The 19,422-nt window shown below is 42.9% G+C and overlaps 1 protein-coding gene across 3 annotated transcripts in view; it reads right to left on the bottom strand.

The window, feature by feature from the left end:
• Window positions 1-19,422, bottom strand: part of LOC109891643 (histone deacetylase 7) — an 88,463-nt gene that overhangs the window by 41,397 nt on the left and 27,644 nt on the right. For 2 of the 3 annotated variants that reach the window (XM_031825647.1, XM_031825648.1), the window contains exons 3-6: window positions 16,944-17,016; window positions 16,332-16,425; window positions 8,330-8,450; window positions 6,065-6,171 (exon numbers count right to left, since the gene is read on the bottom strand). In XM_031825647.1, the coding sequence (XP_031681507.1) occupies window positions 6,065-6,171; window positions 8,330-8,450; window positions 16,332-16,413 (310 nt within the window). In that variant the 5' untranslated portion in view covers window positions 16,414-16,425; window positions 16,944-17,016. The other variant, XM_031825649.1, reaches the window with a different exon arrangement.

Raw genomic sequence — 19,422 nt, 5'->3', positions numbered from 1 at the left:
TGCAGACGACGTGTAACTACGCCAGCCCAGGACCTCCATATCCGGCTCCTTTATTTATTTTTATTTTATTTCACCTTTATTTAACCAGGTAGGCTAGTTGAGAACACCTTTATTTAACCAGGTAGGCCAGTTGAGAACACCTTTATTTAACCAGGTAGGCTGGTTGAGAACACCTTTATTTAACCAGGTAGGCTAGTTGAGAACACCTTTATTTAACCAGGTAGGCTGGTTGAGAACACCTTTATTTAACCAGGTAGGCCAGTTGAGAACACCTTTATTTAACCAGGTAGGCTAGTTGAGAACACCTTTATTTAACCAGGTAGGCTGGTTGAGAACACCTTTATTTAACCAGGTAGGCCAGTTGAGAACACCTTTATTTAACCAGGTAGGCTAGTTGAGAACACCTTTATTTAACCAGGTAGGCTGGTTGAGAACACCTTTATTTAACCAGGTAGGCCAGTTGAGAACACCTTTATTTAACCAGGTAGGCTAGTTGAGAACACCTTTATTTAACCAGGTAGGCTGGTTGAGAACACCTTTATTTAACCAGGTAGGCTAGTTGAGAACACCTTTATTTAACCAGGTAGGCTAGTTGAGAACACCTTTATTTAACCAGGTAGGCTAGTTGAGAACACCTTTATTTAACCAGGTAGGCTAGTTGAGAACACCTTTATTTAACCAGGTAGGCTAGTTGAGAACACCTTTATTTAACCAGGTAGGCTAGTTGAGAACACCTTTATTTAACCAGGTAGGCTAGTTGAGAACACCTTTATTTAACCAGGTAGGCTAGTTGAGAACACCTTTATTTAACCAGGTAGGCTAGTTGAGAACACCTTTATTTAACCAGGTAGGCTAGTTGAGAACACCTTTATTTAACCAGGTAGGCTAGTTGAGAACACCTTTATTTAACCAGGTAGGCTAGTTGAGAACACCTTTATTTAACCAGGTAGGCTAGTTGAGAACACCTTTATTTAACCAGGTAGGCTAGTTGAGAACACCTTTATTTAACCAGGTAGGCTAGTTGAGAACACCTTTATTTAACCAGGTAGGCTAGTTGAGAACACCTTTATTTAACCAGGTAGGCTAGTTGAGAACACCTTTATTTAACCAGGTAGGCTAGTTGAGAACACCTTTATTTAACCAGGTAGGCTAGTTGAGAACACCTTTATTTAACCAGGTAGGCTAGTTGAGAACACCTTTATTTAACCAGGTAGGCTAGTTGAGAACACCTTTATTTAACCAGGTAGGCTAGTTGAGAACACCTTTATTTAACCAGGTAGGCTAGTTGAGAACAAGTTCTCATTTGCAACTGCGACCTGGCCAAGATAAAGCATAGCAGTGTGAGCAGACAACAAAGAGTTACACATGGAGTAAACAATTAACAAGTCAATAACACAGTAGAAACCAAAGGGGGAGTCTATATACAATGTGTGCAAAAGGCATGAGGAGGTAGGCAAATAATTAATAATAATAATTATGCAGATTAAGACTGGAGTGATGAATGATCAGATGGTCATGTACAGGTAGAGATATTGGTGTGCAAAAGAGCAGAAAAGTAAATAAATAAAAACAGTATGGGGATGAGGTAGGTGAAAAAGGGTGGGCTATTTACCAATAGACTATGTACAGCTGCAGCGATCGGTTAGCTGCTCAGATAGCTGATGTTTGAAGTTGGTGAGGGAGATAAAAGTCTCCAACTTCAGCGATTTTTGCAATTCGTTCCAGTCACAGGCAGCAGAGTACTGGAACGAAAGGCGGCCAAATGAGGTGTTGGCTTTAGGGATGATCAGTGAGATACACCTGCTGGAGCGCGTGCTACGGATGGGTGTTGCCATCGTGACCAGTGAGCTGAGATAAGGCGGAGCTTTACCTAGCATGGACTTGTAGATGACCTGGAGCCAGTGGGTCTGGCGACGAATATGTAGCGAGGGCCAGCCGACTAGAGCATACAAGTCGCAGTGGTGGGTGGTATAAGGTGCTTTAGTGACAAAACGGATGGCACTGTGATAGACTGCATCCAGTTTGCTGAGTAGAGTGTTGGAAGCCATTTTGTAGATGACATCGCCGAAGTCGAGGATCGGTAGGATAGTCAGTTTTACTAGGGTAAGCTTGGCGGCGTGAGTGAAGGAGGCTTTGTTGCGGAATAGAAAGCCGACTCTTGATTTGATTTTCGATTGGAGATGTTTGATATGAGTCTGGAAGGAGAGTTTGCAGTCTAGCCAGACACCTAGGTACTTATAGACGTCCACATATTCTAGGTCGGAACCATCCAGGGTGGTGATGCTAGTCGGGCATGCGGGTGCAGGCAGCGACCGGTTGAAAAGCATGCATTTGGTTTTACTAGCGTTTAAGAGCAGTTGGAGGCCACGGAAGGAGTGTTGTATGGCATTGAAGCTTGTTTGGAGGTTAGATAGCACAGTGTCCAAAGACGGGCCGAAAGTATATAGAATGGTGTCGTCTGCGTAGACGACACAGTCTCCTTCACCTGTGGGATCGTATGGAGGGGGGTGCGGAGGAGTATTTCTGTCTGTAATAAGGCCCTTTTGTGGGGAAAAACTCATTCTGATCGGCTGGACCCCTGTCCAGTCATGTGAAATCCATAGATTAGGGCCTCATTAATTTATTTAAATGAACTGTAATTCAGCAAAATCTTTAAAATTGTTGCATGTTGCATTTTTGTTCAGTATATTTAGCAGGCTTATGGCTTGAGGGTAGAAGTTGTTCAGGGTCCTGTTGGCAATTGCCATGCGGTAGCAGAGAGAACAGTCTATGACTTGGATGGCTGGAATCTGACCATTTTTAGGGCATTCCTCTGACACCGCCTGGTATAGAGAGCCTGGTTGGCAGGGAGCTCGGCCCAAGTTATGGGCTGTGCGGCATCCCAAGCCCAGACCTCAGAGGATGTGCAGACCAGCTGGCTGGAGTGTTAATGGGCATATTCAATCTCTCCCTATTCCAGTACCCTCTGTAGAGCCTTACGATTGGATGCCAAGCAGTACCAGGCGGGGATGCAGCCAGTCAAGATGCTCTCAATGGTTCAGCTGTAGAACCTTTTGAGGTTCTGTGTGCCCATGCAAAATCTTTTCAGCATCCTGAGGGGGAATAGGCGTTGTTGTGCCCTCTTCATGACTGTGTTGGTGTGAGTGGACCATGATATATCCTTAGTCATGTGGACACAGAGGAAGCTCTCGACCCTCTCCACTACAGCAACGTCGATGTGAATGGGGGCGTGGTGTGCACTCCGTTTCCTGTAGTCCACGATCAACTCCTTTGTCTTGCTGACATTGAGGGAGAGGTTGATGTCCTGGCACCACACTGCCAGGTCTCTGAACTCCTCCCTATAGGCTGTCTCATCATCGTCAGTGATCAGGCCTGCCACCGTTGTGTCATCAGTAAACTTAATGATGGTAGCGGATACAGAGTCGTGGGTAAACAGGGAGTACAGGAGGGAACTAAGCAAGCACCTCTGAGGAGCCCCGTGGCGATGGTCAGCGTGGTGGAGATGTTGTTGCCAACCACAACCACCTGGGGGCAACCCGTCAGGAAGTCCAGGATCCAGTTTCGGAGGGAAGTGTTCAGTCCCAGGGTCCTTAGCTTAGTGATGAGTCTGGAGGGTGCTATGGTGTTGAACGCTGCGCTGTAGTCATTCAACATCATTCTCGCATAGTTGTTCCAGGTGGGAGAGGGCAGTGTGGAGTGCAATAGAGATAGCATCATCAGTGGATCTGTTGGGGCAGTATGCGAAAAGCACTTAATGAAGACAGAAGTCAGTGCTACGGGGCGATAGTCATTTAGTTCAGTTACCTTCGCTTTCTTGGGTACAGGAACAATGGTGGACATCTTGAAGCAAGTGGGGACAACAGACTGGAATAGGGAGAGATTGAATATGGCCATTAACACTCCAGCCAGCTGGTCTGCACATCCTCTGAGGTCCCGGCTTGGGATGCCGTCTGGGCTGGCAGCCTTGCTAAGATTAACATGCTTAAATGTCTTACTCAAGTCGGCCAAGGAGAAGGAGAGCTCACAGTCCTCCTGAGCGGCGGCTGCCCGCGTCAGCACGGTTTTCCTCTAAGCGGAAAACGGCATCCCCCCAGTCAGTAAGACAGACATGCCTGACATTCACACTATGTCCGTATGTTATTCATCCCCCCAGTCAGTAAGACAGACATGCCTGACATACACACTATGTCCGTATGTTATTCATCCCCCCAGTCAGTAAGACAGACATGCCTGACATACACACTATGTCCGTATGTTATTCATCCCCCCAGTCAGTAAGACAGACATGCCTGACATACACACTATGTCCGTATGTTATTCATCCCCCCAGTCAGTAAGACAGACATGCCTGACATACACACTATGTCCGTATGTTATTCATCCCCCCAGTCAGTAAGACAGACATGCCTGACATTCACACTATGTCCGTATGTTATTCATCCCCCCAGTCAGTAAGACAGACATGCCTGACATACACACTATGTCCGTATGTTATTCATCCCCCCAGTCAGTAAGACAGACATGCCTGACATACACACTATGTCCGTATGTTATTCATCCCCCCAGTCAGTAAGACAGACATGCCTGACATTCACACTATGTCCGTATGTTATTCATCCCCCCAGTCAGTAAGACAGACATGCCTGACATACACACTATGTCCGTATGTTATTCATCCCCCCAGTCAGTAAGACAGACATGCCTGACATTCACACTATGTCCGTATGTTATTCATCCCCCCAGTCAGTAAGACAGACATGCCTGACATACACACTATGTCCGTATGTTATTCATCCCCCCAGTCAGTAAGACAGACATGCCTGACATACACACTATGTCCGTATGTTATTCATCCCCCCAGTCAGTAAGACAGACATGCCTGACATTCACACTATGTCCGTATGTTATTCATCCCCCCAGTCAGTAAGACAGACATGCCTGACATACACACTATGTCCGTATGTTATTCATCCCCCAGTCAGTAAGACAGACATGCCTGACATACACACTATGTCCGTATGTTATTCATCCCCCCAGTCAGTAAGACAGACATGCCTGACATTCACACTATGTCCGTATGTTATTCATCCCCCCAGTCAGTAAGACAGACATGCCTGACATACACACTATGTCCGTATGTTATTCATCCCCCCAGTCAGTAAGACAGACATGCCTGACATTCACACTATGTCCGTATGTTATTCATCCCCCCAGTCAGTAAGACAGACATGCCTGACATTCACACTATGTCCGTATGTTATTCATCCCCCCAGTCAGTAAGACAGACATGCCTGACATTCACACTATGTCCGTATGTTATTCATCCCCGCAGTCAGTAAAACAGACATGCCTGACATACACACTATGTCCGTATGTTATTCATCCCCCCAGTCAGTAAGACAGACATGCCTGACATACACACTATGTCCGTATGTTATTCATCCCCCCAGTCAGTAAGACAGACATGCCTGACATACACACTATGTCCGTATGTTATTCATCCCCCCAGTCAGTAAGACAGACATGCCTGACATACACACTATGTCCGTATGTTATTCATCCCCCCAGTCAGTAAGACAGACATGCCTGACATTCTCACAAAAGGTTTGTTTTACACATACTTTAGTTATGTAACTAACTTTTGGTCTTTCTTTCATGCTTTCTTTCTCTTTTTGTCTAGTAATTTACTCTCTTGTTCTTTCTCTCTGTTGCCCTCTAGGCTTGATGTCTCCCCCCTCTGAACTCTGTCTCTGTCTACATCAGTGTTCAGTATATGTGTGTTAACATGTATCTAACTACATAACTCACCCAACAACTATCAGAGTAGGAATGCAGAACTACTGTAGGATCATATCCCTGTCCATGCAATCTGATTAATTATGTTCTAAAAGGTCAAAGTGATCCTAGATGAGCACTGCTGTGCTCTGGTTTAGCACATCTTTCATGGCAGACCCAAACCATTGTCAGGAGTCGACCGCATGTTTTTTACAATGTCACCTGATGACACCATAGTGAGAACGGGAAACAATCTTGTAGTAAATGTACAAACGACAAAATGTCTCACCTGTTCTTCTGAGGGGCATGTCCTTGCGTTGGTCACATGGTGGATGATGGACAACAGGGGTCACCATGTGAGGCTTTGGGGGCATGTCAGGATCTGGGGCCAGTTCCCTATGCAACCAAGACAGTCAGTTGAGAGTCATCCACCAAAATGTTAAATAACCATTGCTAAGTGTCTATTGTTTTGTGTTCTATTACTGGTGGCCTCAAAAATAATGTTGATGAAAATGGACAGTAAAGAATCGTATTGTAAAATATTGCTTCACTCAGGCCAGTCAGTCCGGCTGTAATCACCTAATCTAATGAGTCACTCAGGCTGTAATCTATCACCTAATCTAATGAGTCACTCAGGCTGTAATCTATCACCTAATCTAATGAGTCACTCAGGCTGTAATCTATCACCTAATCTAATGAGTCACTCAGGCTGTAATCTATCACCTAATCTAATGAGTCACTCAGGCTGTAATCTATCACCTAATCTAATGAGTCACTCAGGCTGTAATCTATCACCTAATCTAATGAGTCACTCAGGCTGTAAATCTATCACCTAATCTAATGAGTCACTCAGGCTGTAATCTATCACCTAATCTAATGAGTCACTCAGGCTGTAATCTATCACCTAATCTAATGAGTACCTCAGGCTGTAATCTATCACCTAATCTAATGAGTCACTCAGGCCAGTTAGTCAGGCTGTAATCTATCACCTAATCCAGTGGTCACCAAACGGTCAATCGCGATCTTCAAGGTATTCTTAGTGGATCACCAAACATTTCTGTAGAAAAGCTTGTGCTCCTTTTTTCTTTCTGTGGGTTGCTCTGTTGGTAGTACCGGGTCGGCAGTGTTCCCTTTCGTTTGTCTGAAAAGACAAACTCCGCCGACCCGGTGGAATGGGAGATCTGTGGCTAAATCATGCGGGCCTACTGTGCTGGCCAATCAGATAGCTCAAATCACCGTGCCTACCTACAGCTACCCACCTACCCACGACCCTAGCCACAGTAAAGTTTGATACTAGTCTGTGTGAGATTAAATAACATTTAAAACCATGACCAGAGAGAGACTGTGAAATAATACATCAAACAGCTGCTGTTTTTATGACTGAGTTCATGTCTAAGATTTATTCAGCGCTGTCAGCAGTGTTTTTATTCAACACTGTTACAAAACATAAAACGTGCTTCTCTCTACTTCCACTCAAGATGCAGCTGCAATGAATGAGTAGCCAAGTGTATCGATAGCCCTGCGTTTTAATTATTATTAGCTGCTTGTCTATTTTAATATCGAGAAGTATTTGACTTTCTCTGGTCATAGGAACAATATGAATTTGTGCCTGAGGCAGATGCGGTGCTACTCAAGTTAACGGCATCAGGTGGAAGACTGTTTCCCTCTCTCTTGTCAGTCTCAACAGAGGGGAAAAAGGAGAGAGCAGTGACCATGAGACGCGGACCCTTTCCTGCTCTCTTCTTCCCTCCACTGAGACTAATGTCGTGTTCAAGACAACTGTGAACTCTGAAAATAACGAGATCCGACTGGGGAAAATGGTTTTGAACAACTCGGAAACTCTGGCATCTTTCTAAAGCTCCGACGTTCCGACCTGAAGTTCACTGACGTCATGATTTGACCTCTTTTTCCACCTGAGTTCACAGTTGTCTTGAACGCACCATAACAATCAGATGCAGGTACAGTACCATCAGTCCAGTAAAATAAAACAGCTAATTGTTATAAATTATTCAAATGTATGCTCAGTAGTGCCTTGCAAGTGCTACACCAACTGATCTATTTTGTTATCAAAGCTTGAGTTTTGAAATATAATAAAGTCTGAAAGGAACAATATTGTCAGGCCATACATTTAGCCAATATGCTGTGATAAAGTATTAGGCCTACTTCACAAATGTCATTCCTACAGAAGAGTTTTTATTAGGTTAATGTTATTTTTTAAGTCATGTAAAAAAAATCTGAGTGGTAGTTCTTGGCTTGCTTTTTGACTTCGAAGGTAATCTTGACTCAGAAAAGGTTGGTGACCACTGACCAGAGTCACTCAGGCCTATCTAGATTGTTTTAGAGGTACATTTGTCTTACTTTCATCCCTTATGAGGATCATTTGTGGGACAGGATTGGATAGGTGAGAAGAAAAAGATGGTAGTTCCACCAAAGGCATGGGAGTCTAATAACAGTATATTTTCATGAGTGGACACACACAGCTCTCTCTCTCTCACAATCATACATTTTTTAAAGTAGAAACTTTAATCAATGTCTCTCCTGGGTCGATTCTCACCTGTAACTCCTGGGCGTGTTTCTGGTGGGGTTGGAGGCGGTCGTCTCCAGGGCGGCCTGCTCCGTCCTCTTCAGGATTTGGCTTCTGAGTTTCTGTTTCACCAGGGGACTGGCCACAGCACCTGTCCGTCAACAGAGTCACCCAATCAGAGTGTCACGGATCCCTCCGGAACATTCATTACGCACACCTGGCCCCTATTCCCAGTGATTAGTAATTGTATAAGTGTGCCCTTGGTTTACCAGTATCCTGTCCATTATTGTAACAATGTCTGTTGGTTCGGTTGAACACCTGTGCTGTGTGTTTTGGCTTTCGTGCCATTGTGGATTGCGCAGATGATTACAGGTCTCATTGTTAATCATTGTGTGCTTGTGTTATTTATTCGAGGTACTGCTCTTTTGTTTGGGTTTCAACCCTGTGTTTTGTCTAGTGTTTGTTTTGGTCTTTGTCCCAGTTCCTTTACACGGCACGCCATAATTTGGGTACAATAAAATACCCTATTACGCATTTGCACTTTTCACACCAAAGTATGTTCATCTCTAGGAGACAGAACGTGTCTCCTTCCTGAGCGGTATGACGACTGTGTGGTCCCATGGTGTTTATACTTGCGTGCTATTGTTTGTACAGATGAATGTGGTACCTTCAGGCGTTTGGAAATTGCTCCCAAGGATGAACCGGACTTGTGGAGGTCTACAATTGTTTTTCACCATGATTTCAAGCAAAGAGGCACTGAATTTGAAGGTAGGCATTGAAATACATCCACAGGTACACCTCCAATTGACTAAAATTATGTCAATTAGCCTATCAGAATCTTCTAAAGCCATGACATAATTTTCTGGAATTTTCCAAGCTGTTTAAAGGCAGTCTTAAGTGTATGTAAACTTCTGACCCACTGGAATTGTGATACAGTGAATTATAAGTGAAATAATCTGTCTGTAAACAGTTGTTGGAAAAATTACTTGTGTCATGCACAAAGTAGATGTCCTAACCGACTTGCCAAAACTATAGTTTGTTAACAAGAAATGTTTGTGGAGTGGTTGAAAAACAAGTTTTAATGACTCAGTCCGATGAGCAACTAACTGTACTGCATCAAAAAAACAACAGCAAACTTCACTCAGCGTACCTGTACACAGTACCACAGACAGACATTATATCATCAGAGATACAAGCCCAATGTTTTTAAGGGATGAACTATAGCACTTTTTAACCAATATTATTGCAGATCCAGGAACCATGTGAACTGACACCTTGCAGGTTTGATTGAACTCTGCCCTGTATCTAAGCTGTGCAAAAGCGACTCAGGGTAGGAGATGCTAATCTAGGATCAAATGCCCTGTGTCCATCTAATCGTATTCATTGTGACCGGAAAGGAAAAACTGATCCAAGATCAACACTTCTACTCTGGGAAAACTTTATGAATACGGTCCTTGAGTAGAGAAACGATGAGAAGAGAGAGAGATGTCTGCAAGAGTGTTCAGACCGACAGTAAAACACACCCACACACTTACAGTGCATTTGGAAAGTATTCAGACAACTTGATTTTTAACCACATTTTGTTACAATACAGCCTTTTTCTAAAATGGATTAAATAATCTCACCACAATACCCCATATTGACAAAGCAAAAACAGGATTTGTCACACCTGTATTTGGGGAATTTCTCCCATTCTTCTCTGCAGATCCTCTCAAGCTCTGTCAGGTTGAATGGGGAGCATTGCTGCACCGCTATTTTCAGGTCTCTCCAGAGATGTTCGATCGGGTTCAAGTCCGGGCTCTGGCTGGGCCACTCAAGAACATTCAGAGACTTGACCCGAAGCCAATCCTGCATTGTCTTGACTGTGTGCTTAGTGTCGTTGTCCAGTTGGAAGGTGAACCTTCACCCCAGTCTGAGGTCCTGAGATCTATGGAGCAGGTTTTCATCAAAAATCTCTCTGTACTTTGATCTGTTCATCTTTCCTGCGATCCTGACTAGTCTCCCAGTGCCTGCCACTGAAACACATCCCCAGAGCATAATGTTGCCATCACCATGCTTCAGCGTAGGGATGGCACCAGGTTTCCACCAGACATGATGCCTGGCATTTAGGCCAAAGAGTTCAATCTTGGTTTCATCAGACCAGAGAATTGTGTTTCTCATTTTCTCATGGACTGAGAGACCTTTAGGTGCCTTTTGGTAAACTCAAAGCGGGCTGTCATGTGCCTTTTACTGAGGAGTGGCTTCCGCCTGGCCACTCTACCATAAAGAACTGATTGGTGGAGTGCTGCAGAGATGCTTGTGCTTCTTGAAGGTTCTCACATCTCCACAGAGGAACTCTGAAGCTATGTCAGAGTGACCATCGGGTTCTTGGTCACCTTCCTGACCAAGGCCCTTCTCCCCCGATTGCTCAGTTTGGCCAGGCGGCCAGCTCTAGGAAGAGTCTTGGTGGTTCCAAACTTCTTCCATTTAATAATGATAGAGGCCATTGTGTTCTTGGGGACCTTCAATGCTTCTGACATTTTTTGGTACCTTTCCCCAGATCTGTGCCTCAACACAATCCTGTCTCAAAGCTCTGCGGACAATTCCTTCGACCTCATGGCTTGGTTTTAGCTCTGACATTCACTGTCAACTGTGGGACCTTATATTTAGACAGCTATGTGCCTTTCCAAATCATGTCCAATCAACTGAATTTACCACAGGTGGACTCCAATATAAATCAAAACATCTCAAGGATGATCAATGAAAACAGGATGCACCTGACCTCAATTTAGAGTCTTATAGCAAAGAGTCTGAATACTTATGTAAATAAGGTATCTGGGTTTTTTTTATACATTTGCAAACATTTCTAAAAACCTTTTTGCTTTTTCATTATGGGGTATTGATGATTGACATTAATTTAATCCATTTTAGAATAAGGCTGTAACATTAAAAAAAAATGGAAAAAATGAAGGGGATCTCCAGACAGATCCTTGGACTTCATGGTATAGGTTCTGCTCTGACACACACTGTCAATTGTGGGACCTTTTATTAACAGGTGTGTTTCTATCATGTCAAACAATTGAATTGGCCACAGGTGGACTCCAATCAAGTTGTAAGACATCTGAAGGATGATCAAAACCAATTGGATGCACCTGAGCTCAATTTGGAGTGTCATAGCAAAGGAGTGTGAATACTTACTGTATGTAAATTAGATATTTCATGTTCATTACATTTGCAAGAATTTCTAAAAACATGTTTTCACTTTATGGTTTATTGTGTGTAGATGGGTGAGAAAAAAAACATATTAGAATATATTTTGAATTCAGGCTGTAACACAACAAAATGTGGAATAAGTCAAGGGATATGAATACTTTCTGAAGGCACTGTATAGTATACCTAACTAGGATTGAAAAAGTGAATCCAATCTTCTCTAATAAAAAAATCGCTCCCTAATTTCTGAACCACACAAGTAACATCAGTAGACCACACTCCAGATGGGGAGGGGCAGGTTGCCTACACACTCACTGGCAAAGATTTCCAGTTGGCAGAAAGACACTGGAATACGTTTATGTGTGACAGAGTGAGGGCTTTACATACAAACCTTGTTGCTTTTTTTTGTGGGACTGAAAAAAATTCCCTTAATGTAAAATAATATTATTAACAGTTCCCATGCTTTTAAAAATAACGTTTCTGTTCCACAACAGTATAGATCACCTTCCTATCATGGTTCGGATTCTGTTCCAGGAAATTGTTTGTTATTTTCCGGTTTTTGGTTCTGTTCCCTGAACCGGTTCCAAACCCTGAACTTTATATTTTAGTGTCAGATTTTATCTGTACTGTATAATAACTGACAAGCAGTTTCATGTGTTAAAATCAACAATCTACCTCTATTCCTACTTATTAAAGCTGGATATTCAATGCACCTACTGAAAACGTCAACATTAGAGGAGATGCTATGCATTTCCCTTGTAACAGCAGTCAGACAACCGCATGACAACCACGAAATGCAAGTTTTACCATGATAAGCCATTAAAGAGGCTAAATGTAAACAGTTTGCATTGTAATTTCAGAAAATTCAATACAAAATCCCATTCTGATAATTCAGCCTTTCTATTAGACAACAAGAGACAGACAGTTTTTCTGTTGTCAAATAGAAAAGGTGAACCCTACCATCAGCGTCTCTCAGAGGCCTGGTCATCTCCTCACGGGCAGAATCAACAAGAGCAGACGTTGTCAGTAAAAAGAGGGGGCAGGCAGCATTTCACCCCTTTGAAGCTGAACTCTGATGGGCAGGTTCTTAGGAATTTGGTGAATTACAGATTGCTTCGCTGCATTTTTTTAACAGTGGTTTCCTTCCAGAAAGTAAAAGACATCAAACAACATGACATTGTATAATTATTAAGTCCTCCATGGTACTTGCTTCCTTGTTTTGACTTAGTCTATTTGCACATGAAACCTGACTTAAATAATGGAATTCCCCTTGTTCCATACAACACATTGTAGGATTCAAAGGACTAACCGAAACCGACGCACACAAACACCTAAACTACCTACAAGATTGCACAGGTGTCATCATACATTGCCTTTCTAAACGACATGGTCATCATAGTTTACATGATAATCTAAGTATTCCTTATATATCAACACCATTGTCCCTGAAAACCTAGACCCACTCTAATTTGCATACCACCCGAACAGATCCACAGATGATGCAATCTCTATTGCACTCCACACTGCCCTTTCCCACCTGGACAAAAGGAACACCTATGGAAGAATGCTATTCATTGTCTACAGCTTAGCATTCAACACCATAGTGCCCTCAAAGCTTATCAATAAGCTAAGGAACCTGGGACTAAACACCTCCCTCTGCAACTGGATCCTGGACTTCCTGACGGGCCGTCCCCAGGTGGTAAGGGTAGGTAACAACTAGAGGTCAACCGATAATTTTTCAACGCTGATACCGATTATTGGAGGACCAAAAAAAAAACCCCGCTACCGATTAATCGGCCGATTTTTGCAATGTATTTGTAATAATGACACTTACAACAATACTGAATGAACACTTATTTTAACTTAATATAATACATCAATAAAATCAATTTAGCCTCAAATAATGAAACATGTTCAATTTGGTTTATATATAATGCAAAAACAAAGTGTTGGAGAAAAAAGTAAATGTAAGTAAATGTATGCCATGTAAGAAAGCTAACGTTTAAGTTCCTTGCTCAGAACATGAGAACATATAAAAGCTGGTGGTTCCTTTTAACATGAGTAAGAAGTTTAGGTTGTAGTTATTATAGGAATTATAGGACTATTTCTCTCTATACCATCTCTATACCATTTCATTAACCTTTGACTATTGGATGTTCTTTTAGGCACTTTAGTATTGCCATTGTAACAGTATAGCTTCCGTCCTTCTCCTCGCTCCTCCCTGGGCTCAAACCAGGAACACAACGACAAAAGCCACCCTTGAAGCACCGTTACCCATGCAGAGCAAGGGGAACAACCACTCCAAGTCTCAGAGCGAGTGACGTTTGAAACGCTATTAGCGCGCACCCCGCTAACTAGCTTGCCATTTCACATCGGTTACACCAGCCTCATCTCGGGAGTTGATAGGCTTGAAGTCATAAACAGCGCAATGCTTGATGCACAATGAAGAGCTGCTGGCAAAACGCACGCAAGTGCTATTTGAATGAATGCTTACGAGCTTGCTGCTGCCTACCACCACTCAGTCAGACTGCTCTATTAAATCATAGACTTAATTATAACATAATAACATGCAGAAATACGAGCCTTAGGTCATTAATATGGTCGAATCCGGAAACTATCATCTCGAAAACAAGACGTTTATTCTTTCAGTGAAATACGGAACCGTTCCGTATTTTATCTAAGGGGTGGCATCCATTAGTCTAAATATTCCTGTTACATTGCACAACCTTCAATGTTAACCCATAATTACGTAAAATTCTGGCAAATTAGGCGGGACAAAACTGTTGCAGAAACACTGACTCTGCGTGCAATGAACGCAAGAGAAGTGACACAATTTCACCTGGTTAATATTGCCTGCTAACCTGGATTTCTTTTAGCTTAATATGCAGGTTTAAAAAGATATACTTCTGTGTATTGATTTTAAGAAAGGCATTGATGTTCATGGTTAGGTACACCATGAGCAACTATACGCACCGCATCGATTATATGCAACGCAGGACACGCTAGATAAACTAGTAATATCATCAACCATGTGTAGTTAACTAGTGATTATGATTGATTGTTTTTTATAAGATAAGTTTAATGCTAGCTAGCAACTTACCTTGGCTTACTGCATTCACGTAACAGGCAGTCTCCTTGTGCAGTGCAACGAGAGGCAGGTAGCATTGGCCTAGTTAACTGTAAGGTTGCAAGATTGAATCACCTGAGCTGACAAGGTGAAAATCTGCCGTTCTGCCCCTGAACGAGGCAGTTAACCCACCGTTCCTAGGTCGTCATTGAAAGTAAGAATGTGTTCTTAACTGACTTGATTAGTTAAATAAATATTAAATAAAGGTGTAAAAAAATAAAATAATAAATCGGCCAAATCGGTGTCCAAAAATACAGATTTCCGATTGTTATGAAAACTTGAAATCGGCCCTAATTAATAAGCCATTACGATTAATCGGTCAACCTCTAGTAACAACACATCCGCCACGCTGATCCTCAACACAGGGGCCCCTCAGGGGTGCGTGCTCAGTCCCCTCCTGTACTCGCTGTTCCATCATGTCTGCATGGCCAGGCCAGGCTCGACTCCAACACCATCATTGCCGATGACACAACAGTGATAGACAGCCTATATGGAGGAGGACAGAGACCTGGCAGTGTGGTGCCAGGACAACAACCTCTCCTTCAAGACAAAGGAGATGATTGTGGGCTACTGGAAAAAGAGGACCGAGCACGCCCCCATTCTCACCGACGAGGCTGTAGTGGAGCAGGTTGAGAGCTTTAAGTTCCTTGGTGTCCACTTCACCAACAGACTAGCATGGTCCAAGCACACCAAGACTGTTGTGAAGAGGGCACAACAAAACCTATTCACCCTCAGGAGACTGAAAAGATTTGGCATGGATCCTCAGATCCTCAAAAGGTTCTACAGCTGCATCATCGAGAGCATGGTTACATCACTGCCTCCGACCACAAGGCACAACAGAGAGTAGTGCATACTTCCCAGTACATCACTGGGGCCAAGCTTCCTGCCATCCAGGACCTCTACACCAGGTGGTGTCAGAGGAAGGCCCTAAAAATGGTCAAAGACTACAGTCACCCTAGTCATAGACAGTTCTCTCTGCTACCACACAGCAAGCGGTACCCGGAGCGCCAAGTTTAGGTCTAAGAGGCTTCTAAACAGCTTCTACCCCCAAGCCATAAGACTCCTGAACATCTAATAAAATGGCTACCCAGACTATTTGCATTACCCCCCCACCGCCCTCCCCCTTTTACACCGCTGCTACTCTCTGTTGTTATCATCTATGCATAGTCACTTTAATAACTCTACCTACATGTACATATTACCTCAACTAACAAATTCCCCCACACATTGACGCTGTACCGGTACACCCCCCCCCCCCCCCCTGTATATAGTCTCGCTATTGTTATTTTACGGCTGCTCTTTAATTACTTGTTACTTATATTTCTTATTCTTACTCATATTTTTTTTTACTTCATTGTTGGTTAGGGGCTCGTAAGTAAGCATTTCACTGTAAGGTCTACTGTACCTGTTGTACTCAGCGCATGTGACTAATACAATTTCATTTGATTTGATATACAGTACAGTGGAGGCTGCTGTGGGGAGGACAGCTCATAATAATGGCTGGAACGGAGCGATTGGAATGGCATCAAACACATGGAAACCATATTTTATACCATATCCACTGATTACGCTCCTGCCATTACCACAAGCATGTCCTCCCCTATTAAGGTTCCACCAACCTCCTGTGATAGAGTACCATAACATACTGATGACATTCTACTCGTTTCTATCCCATGCAATGTGTCCTCCACAGGGCCAGGGGGCACAGTTACTTACTTTGCTCACTCTTATCCTTATACATCAGCTGCTGCAGTTCCTGTCTCTTGTCCGGCTCTTTCTCCTGGCGACTCTGCTCCATGTCGTACTCGTACTGAAACGAGACCATTCAGATTTGCATTTAAGCGCACTGGGTTTTCACTAGTTACCACAATCACAAAGTCCCAATTGGCTATATCGTAAACATTCATGAAAACAAAAATGAGCTTTTTGGTCTTAATTTAAGGTTAGCAGTGTGGTTAAGGTTAGGGTTAAAATCACATTTGAAAAGGATACATTTTTGAAATAGGTGTGGTTTTTGACTTTGTGGTTGTGGTAACTAGTGATGACCGGCAAACTGGGCCATAGACAATATTCAGGAACTTATATCAGCCCGAGGAAAGGGATCATAGAGATGGAAAGAGGGCACACCTCCTATATTTGCCATTGATTGCTTCTGTGACAGCATGGCTAGTACAATGGGGGGCTATCTCAACTATAAAGTTTGTGAACGGGCTCCTCAAGGGGATGTGCTGTGGCAGGTGCTTCTGGGAGTCCTGGGCTGAGAATGCTCCCAGGAAGAGGGAGTGGTGGGGTGCCAGCATAACCGAGTCAGGCTCGGGACGCACCAACCTCTGGGTACGCAGGTCCATGGGCCACTCTGTCCGGAGTGGTGACGAAGCCTAGCAAGGAACTTGCACATCCACTATAGAGAAAGGGAAGGAAAATAAAAGAGGAGAGAAAGACATTAGTTAAGATGATGAGTCAAGGCTTTGTTCGTTAGACTATATCATTGGAGAGAACGGATAACCTGGGACTGAACCAAAGCTGAGGTGCTGCATTCTAAGCTCCCGACTGAACTTCGTGAATTGGTGTCAGCGGTGGGATCTGGGCTGTCCAAAATCCCCAAAATAGAAAACCCAGCCATAACTCTCCCTTTCTTTCCTTCTGTCCTCTATTTCTCTCTCTCTTCTAGCTGATCCCATGGAATAGTCTACACTTGTGCGATTAAAATATACCAATGATGGTATGCACATGCACACATGCACAAATGCACACACACTCACACACACAGACTCACACACACAGACTCACACACAGACAGACAGACTCACACACAGACAGACAGACAGACTCACACACACAGACAGACTCACACACACAGACAGACTCACACACAGACAGACTCACACACAGACAGACTCACACACACAGACAGACTCACACAGACTCACACACAGACTCACACAGACTCACACACAGACTCACACACAGACTCACACACAGACTCACACACACACCATAATAAATAGCTGTATCCCACACTACAAAATAGGATCAACAAGTTTAACTTTAATAAGTAACCAAAAACGATAAACTTGGGTATGTGTTTTTGTTTGTTGAATCAATTAGACCATGCTCGTTTCAAGCTTATCTTCCTAAAAAATAAACAGTTATATCAGAAGATTTAGGCAAGTTAGCTGGCTAACTCCTTATCTTCCTAAAAAATAAACAGTTATATCAGGAGATTTAGGCAAGTTAGCTGGCTAACTCCTTATCTTCCTAAAAAATAAACAGTTATATCAGAAGATTTAGGCAAGTTAGCTGGCTAACTCCTTATCTTCCTAAAAAATAAACAGTTTTATCAGAAGATTTAGGGAAGTTAGCTGGCTAACTCCTTATCTTCCTAAAAAATAAACAGTTTTATCAGAAGATTTAGGCAAGTTAGCTGGCTAACTCCTTATCTTCCTAAAAAATAAACAGTTTTATCAGAAGATTTAGGCAAGTTAGCTGGCTAACTCCTTGATTCTGCTTTGTAGTATTTATAGATGATTCAGGACAATGAAAAATTAGATTAGACTGAAACGAAACATGGGCTGATGTCTCATTATACAATACTACAATTTGCACAGATATTGTTAATTGTGTTGCTGTACCCAACCTGACACACTGGGAGTAGTACAGAGGCTGAGAAGAGCAGTGGCCCCATGTTCAAGGGCACAACGGAGGTAGGTAGTATACAGAGATATTAAGGTGTAAGAGAGTACCAGTCCTTACAACAGGCCATTGTTAGATAATGTGACTCAGTGTATGTCAAGTTTATGTGTTGATAGTTTGTATATTATGTAGAATAACAGTCGTCGTACAAGACTCCCAGGAAGAGGATCGTCATCCTTCTCAAATGGACTTTAGTAATAGGAGGGGGAAGAGAGTGAAGAAAGCAGGCAGCCACAGAAAGTCTGAAAGAATGAAAGACTGAAATACAGAAAGACAAGGTTGAAATACAGAAAGACAAAGACTGAAAGACAAAGACTGAAATACAGTAAGAAGGAAGGACTGAAATACAGTAAGAAGGAAAGACTGAAATACAGTAAGAAGGAAAGACTGAAAGAAGTGAAGGGGAGAAAGGTAGATTACAACATTGTGTGGAATTTGGGTCAGATACAGTACATGAATCTGGCACCACAATCAAGTTTTTACCAGGAAACAAGGATAAATTTAGCCACAAAAAGTGAGACAATAACACCAAACTCAGGGCCATGTCCCGTAACAATCGTCCCTTTTATAGGTAGACTGGAGGAGAAATATTTTGGCGTCATATTGAGGGAGCGGGTTATTGAAGGAACATTTTGTGGGCATCACGGTTAAAAATGCTTGTTGAAACATTGTGTTCATTTATCTGGGTCAGGAGTCAGCCTAGTCATGCCCAGTTTGTCTGCAGTAAGTGTAGAATGGAAATGGACCACATAATATGTATAGGGCATTGATGGAAGAGTACCTGGCTGTGAAAAACAATATTGCACAAGGCTCGTTACTACAGAACCCGACTTTCCTCAAAAGTTCATGTGGCCATATTAGATTTGTTTACCGATTCTACTTACACCACCATGTCATGTTTATGTGTCAAAAAGATTGATACGTGAATCCTCCTCCAAACAGTTTCAATGGCATTGCATGGAATGTGATATTAAAGGTACTGCTGATAGAAATGAATGGACAGACAAGGAGGGAGGAGACATAATGTTCCCCTCAGAGCAGGAGAGGACAATATGATGGAAATGAATGGACAGACAAGGAGGGAGGAGACAACTTAACATAATAAACATAACTT

Source organism: Oncorhynchus kisutch, linkage group LG5, assembly GCF_002021735.2.
Source record: "Oncorhynchus kisutch isolate 150728-3 linkage group LG5, Okis_V2, whole genome shotgun sequence".
NCBI lineage: Eukaryota > Metazoa > Chordata > Actinopteri > Salmoniformes > Salmonidae > Oncorhynchus > Oncorhynchus kisutch.
This window is presented reverse-complemented; position numbering and strand designations above follow the sequence as displayed.